A 5,843-nucleotide genomic window follows, 5' to 3' on the forward strand; every position below is an offset into this window, starting at 1 on the left:
GTTTTGGGTTTCACTCATGTCTGTCTTCTTGGTGTCCCAGCTCAGTGTTTTACTTCTGAGTCCTGTTTTATCTTAGCTTCAGTCTGTGTTCCTTGTTGGTGTTTATTTGTGATCTGTTTGCTGGTGTCTGTTCCCCAGTAATTCCTCTGCTTGCTTGTCCACTAAATACTTTGAGTTCCAGTTAATGTATGGTCTTGTGTTTTGCATCTGTGAGTGTCTCTCTCTGCCTCGTTAGCCCTGATGCCGGTCACCTGTGTTGCTCCCGCCCTGCTCGTTAGTCCCTGTGTTTAAATGTTTGGTGTTTCTGGTCATTGTGGTGTTTTGTAGTGTGTTCATTCAGTCATGTGCGGCTGGTAGAGTGTTCTGTCTGCCTGTGTCGATCTTCCAGTCAACTGCCTGTAAGCTTGTTTTGCCTGTTGCTGTTGTGGATTAAAATCCCTGAACCTTGTCTCTGCCTTGGTGTCTTGCGTTTGAGCTCACCTCCTTTGCGCTCCTCCACAAATCCTGACAAGACGTAATGATAATATCTCTAATGTGATTGTATTTAAACTGGATTAGAAATAACCTGTTTACAACTAAGCTTGTAAGTGACTTTTCCCCAAAACTGCAAGATCAAACAAAAAAAAATGTTTGTTTTTTTACATTTAACTCACCAGTTGTGCCAGGATATGTACAGCACGGAAGGGTTTTTACTTCTTATAAAGTAAACATGTTTCAATGGATATAGTGCTGTGGAGAAGATGATTTTACCAATGTTAAGTTAATTTAGTACAAAAGAAGCCGTCTCAGTAGCAACTTGTTTATAACTAACTTAAAATCTCAGTTTAAGCGACTTGTTCCCCAAAACTACAAGATCAATCAAAAGAAAAGCATTTTCTTACATTTAACTTACTTCATTTCAGATTTCTGATTCCCACTCATGCCAGGATATGGTAAGGGTTTTTATTTAGGCACAAAAGAAATTGGTTGCATTGATAAAGATGACAGTGCTGTGGAGAAAAACACTTGCAAAGATGATTTCACCAAAGAGGTCACTTAAAATTTTAAAACTAACTTAAGTTTACAGTAAAAACACAGGGCTTTTCTCAGGGCAGGTCACACTTATTAACACCCCATCTGAGCCTAACTGTGGGCGGGGCTGTCAGATAGGATGAGGCATATAAGCAAGGACCACCAGAAGCTTCAATTACACATCTCCTGGTTTGAAAAGTGTTCCTGTCTTCGCTGAAGATATCTCCTGCTTTTGTTCCAGTGGATCTACTTTTTGACTGCTGAAGAATGGCTTCCAATGGGTAAGTTTAAGATCAGTATTATCTGCAGAAACTCTTGTAGGAAAGCTGTCGTGTGCAGTAACACTTGTTAAGTTTTTAATTAAGTGAAGAATGTCCTTTTCTGTTCCCAGTGTATCCAAGAGACTCCATATGCTGTGTCCTTTCTGCCGGAAGACCCAGAGAACCATGTCAACGCATCTACGCAGGGTCTGCATGAAGAACGGCTCGCAAGAAGCCATCGAGGCAGAGATGGAGAAGGCAAAGAGGGACGTTTGTGAACTTCTGGCAACTGGCAGGGTGTTTGAATACGCCCTCCTTTGTCAGATTATGGACAGTGCTGATCCACTCAGCAGGTTGGTGGAGGAGCTTTTCAGTCCAATTCTCCATGTCTGAAACCTCTGTTGGATACAAGTGTCTAAATTATGGTTTTTTATTTAAATGACAGGCTAGTTGAGGAGCTGCACCGTCGCCATATGGTGGTGATTGATGTTCCTCCATCACTGCCCAATGTCCGGGCAAGGCCGACCACACGGCCACCGCCCGGGAGCGCAGCTCCGGAGACTGACGAGGACGAGCAGTCCAAGAACGACTCTGTCTGCAGTGACGAAACCTTTCAACGGTGAGAATCTCAGTTTTACAACTTCACTGATGTTTGTTGTTGACGTTGAGTCATGTGAATCACAAATGGAAGGAAAACACTGCTGTAAGAGAACTCTTTCCACATTGCAGGAACCCAGACATGAAGTTGACCAGGCAGCTCATGGCGGAGAGGGGCCTTTACAACAAGCACTCTCTGGAGCATCCGTTGCTGAAGGGGTTTGCCACGTACCTGGAGAAAGACCTCTACAATGAGAATTTTAAACAGGAGGTGAGGACAACTATGAAATACAAAAGTAAAACAATGTTTGAATATTTGCCAAATAGTCATAACAAGGTAGTTGAGCATGTTTTTTTTTTTTTTCTCTTCAGGTTGAAAATGTTGCTCGGTTCCTGTACTACATGGACCCGCAGTGTCCATCCCTGGACTTCGTCAGGAACAGGGAAAAGACAAAGGAGTACCTCCATGAGCTCTCCGAGGCAAAACTGAAAACACAAACACAACTTAATTACCTCAATAGCTTGAAACGGTTGGTAGCATTTGGTGTTTTATTTCCATATAATGTCAACACATGTGTAGACAATACACTTAAATGAGCTTGAATACACGTGGTTACTTATTACTTGTACTTTCTCCGGCAGATTCCTAACATACCACACAGTCTACACCAACCTGAGGAATGAGGATGAGAAACTCCACGAGGACTGCCGACAATTTATTGAGTACACTGTGTCTCTGCTGAAAAGCTGCTCAGAGAAAGTGAGCAAAGAGATCACCCAAGCGAGGCAAGTTTAATTGTTTGCCCGTCCATTTAACTGGATAACAGAACACATTATCTGAGCAAAGTAAAGTTCTGGTTTGTTAATGTGTTTCTTCTTGTAGGCATGCCAAGCTGACAGAGAATTGCCAGCTGACTCCTCATGACTGCTTGGCTGTGTTGAGGGCTGCCAAGAGGGACTTCTTGTCCGTGATCAACAAAGTCTACCCAGACGACAGCTCCTCCCTGGAGAAGACTGAGTGCGGCCTTGTGGTGTACTACCTCGAGGCAGTGGTGCTCCTGAAACACCACCAACTACCAGGCGTGGTGGAGCACATGACTGTGAGTATTATTGTGCTCATTTTTTGTCTATATTGTAAATTTCAGCTGACATTCATGCCATTGCCCGTACTAACCAATGTGCTATCCTTGTTTTTATGCAGGTACAGGAGTGGGCTGCCCGAAAGCCAGACTCCTCTGGCAACAGAATCGTTGGCGTAAAGGAGCACAAGACAGCAGCTCAACAGTTTGCCATGTTTGCCCTTTCACAGGAGGAGGAGTTGGTGAGTCAAATTTCCTGGTGCGCAGGTTAACTCGCCTTGCTGCAGCGACCCCATGCTGCATGTCATCACCTCTCTCTCTCCCACATTTCCTGTCTTTCTGTTTCAAAATAAAGTGAAACAAAAAAATAGTAAAGTAAAATTTTCCTTCACGTGAGAACCTGTTAAAAAGCTGTAAATACTCTTTATTCCTATTTTCCCTGTGCCAACAGTGGTTTGAGATTTACTTCACACAGGTGAGGCCACTACTCCTGGAGTCCAAGAGGGTTAAGAGGAATGACACAGAAGGAGAAGATCGATTCTTCATCTCCACCACGGGGAGGCCCATCTACAATGCCTCCAATGACCTGCACCGGCTGCAAACAAAGTAAGCTACCCATCACGATTCACCTCCCCTCCATTTCTGACACTGCTGTCTCAGCCGGGGTGAGTTAATCAATATTAACATACTGTTGAAACTTGTTTTAGATACAGAGTCAAGCCAGTGAGCAGCCAGTTGGCATGCAGGGTCTTCGAGGCGGCCTCCAAGTCTCTGGTGGCTGAGCAGGCTGGTGACTCGAGGTAAGCATATTTTCCATTTGTCAACCGAATAAACTTTCAAACCCAAAATTTAGGCACACTGAAATCTAATGTTATGCTCTTCTTATTTATTTTATTTAGTGCTGAGCCGGCAGATGAGGGATCCAGTCATCCTACCCGGGGCTCTGCCGGCAATACTCCCCACAAGCCTGTCTACAGAACAAATGTGCACACCGATGTCGTTGCGGCATATGACCACTTTCTGGGAACGCACCCGGTGACTCTGGATGGGGACGTGCCAGATATGTCTCTGCGCTGTCAGTCATCCCGCCAGTTTCACAGAAAGCTGTACGAGCGTTGGCTGAAGGCTCAAATGAAACTGCGTGTGCAGCACGTTCTCTGTGAGTATTTATTTCTTACAGTGTTTTCCAACATTTGTTCTGTACATCGCACATGACGATCAAAGTCTTGACTAACTCCACCTTTTTAATTTTTCCTTGGCAGCATACTTTTGCCGACGCCTCCCGACAGAACACCGGGTCCGCTCCTGGATAGCAAAGCAGGGATGGAAGAGCAACATCCCCAACGCTGCCCAGATCGTCAAAGACTGGAAGCCCTCTGGATCTGTGGACACGATCATGGACTCGAGGCAGATCCAGAAGTTCACTCAGTCACAGAAGTGGAGAGGACTTCAAGTCACTGAGACTGACAAGGGCACGGGTGTCATTGCCACCCGCGTGTTTCAGACCGGGGAGGTTGTCTGTGACTACCATGGGCGGGTGATCACAGAGCAAGAGGGCAAGGACATACAGGGCAGCCCCAGTGAGGAGGAGACCAGAAACATGTTCTTCTACACGGACAATAAAGGGCAGCCCATGTGCATCGACGCACATTCATCTTCCTGCGAGTGCCACCCTGAGCAGCAGACTGTTGGCAGACTCATTAACCACTCCAAAAGGAAAGACAACCTGAGGCCCAGGCTGTACACTGTGGACATAGACGGGGAGGAAAAAGACGTCATTCTTTTCCTGGCAAAAAAGAACATTCAGGTCAACGGAGAGCTGCTCTTTAATTACGGAGCGCAGAAGTCATCTTTCAGAGGAAAGGGCTTGGACCTCAATTGGCGCAGGATTTTATTCCACCAGCAGCCTGCTCGTCACTGACATTTGCAGACAGTAAAAAGCCCTCTGTTTGTGAATCTTTAATTTGTAAATACCTTTTTTACATATCAAAACAATCAATTCCAATCAATTACTACTTTTTTTTTTTTTTTTTTTTTTTTTTTGGATGTATCAAAGCAAATAAAACTGCAAATCACATCTGGAAAAAGTGAGTGGCTCCTCTCATTCATTTCAGAGAGTCTCCACGTGTACTCGTCTCAGTTTTTTTGTTGTCTCACTTATCAGCCACTAATGAAATGTATGCACTAAATGAGGGAATAACATTAAGCTCATTTAGGCATCATATAATGAAACTAATGTCATTCATTGTAAATATACACACAAACATTACATGCATGTAAAAATGTCCCATGTATTTTAGTACATGACAATTACTTCACCTTACAGGTATATCAATCATGCTCAGGTCATCATCAGGTACAAGAGTTCACCACAGTCTATTATACAATCAGTGCTCAATGAATGAGTTCTTATCTCAGTTCAAATCTCCACTAAACCTCTTCTGGGTCCCAGCAAGCAAACTGTGAAACTGCTTTCAGTACAAAAGTTTGCCAACTAAAATTAAAACCAAGTGACTAATAGACCAGCTTAGTGATTCTCCGACACCCCGTACCTCCCAGTGCTGCTGGCGAGGATGGACTAGGTCTCTTCCACTAGTGAGTTTGGTTTGAAACATCAAAGATATTCCCTGAGCTGACTGGCGGCTGTGTGTGTGATGCAGGCATGTGCAATATGCTAACTTAAGTACATGTGTCTTTATGTTGTGCATTTTGTGGCGGCTGAATGCAGATGTAGTGTAAAAAGCGCTTTGAGTGGTCGAAAAGACTAGAAACGCGCTATACAAGTACAGAGCATTTACATTTACAATGTTAAACACCAATGCCAACAATTTAGTGCATGTACTCCTTTCAGTTACAGGTAAAGTTTGTTTCACTTATCTACATGAACACACGTGCT

General features: G+C 44.1%; 1 protein-coding gene across 4 annotated transcripts; it reads left to right on the top strand.

Moving 5' to 3' along the window:
• The first annotated feature begins 347 nt into the window (after positions 1-347).
• On the top strand, positions 348-4,989 carry LOC119909307. Of its 4 annotated transcripts, none has more exons than XM_038727477.1 (13): positions 348-398; positions 1,253-1,292; positions 1,403-1,624; positions 1,717-1,890; positions 2,001-2,139; positions 2,241-2,398; positions 2,511-2,654; positions 2,752-2,968; positions 3,070-3,189; positions 3,399-3,553; positions 3,655-3,747; positions 3,847-4,106; positions 4,210-4,987. In XM_038727477.1, the coding sequence occupies exons 2-13, from the start codon at positions 1,279-1,281 to the stop codon at positions 4,866-4,868; spliced, it is 2,355 nt and encodes a 784-aa protein (XP_038583405.1). In that variant the 5' UTR covers positions 348-398; positions 1,253-1,278; the 3' UTR covers positions 4,869-4,987. The 4 variants fall into 4 exon arrangements, with proteins under 4 accessions (XP_038583405.1, XP_038583408.1, XP_038583406.1 ...); XM_038727478.1 differs by lacking the exon at positions 348-398 and adding an exon at positions 425-932; XM_038727480.1 differs by lacking the exon at positions 348-398 and having other exon boundaries at positions 424-1,292; positions 3,423-3,553; positions 4,210-4,989.
• Positions 4,990-5,843: the final 854 nt, after the last annotated feature.

The sequence above is a fragment of the Micropterus salmoides genome, unplaced genomic scaffold (assembly GCF_014851395.1).
Source record: "Micropterus salmoides isolate LMB-PRFRI ecotype aquatic unplaced genomic scaffold, ASM1485139v1 Ms_hic_scaffold_18, whole genome shotgun sequence".
NCBI lineage: Eukaryota > Metazoa > Chordata > Actinopteri > Centrarchiformes > Centrarchidae > Micropterus > Micropterus salmoides.

Coding starts and splice junctions, on each gene's coding strand:
- LOC119909307 (XM_038727477.1), top strand. Junction 3,748..3,846: donor GAGCAGGCTGGTGACTCGAG/GTAAGCATATTT, acceptor TATTTTATTTAG/TGCTGAGCCGGCAGATGAGG. Junction 4,107..4,209: donor GCGTGTGCAGCACGTTCTCT/GTGAGTATTTAT, acceptor TTTCCTTGGCAG/CATACTTTTGCCGACGCCTC.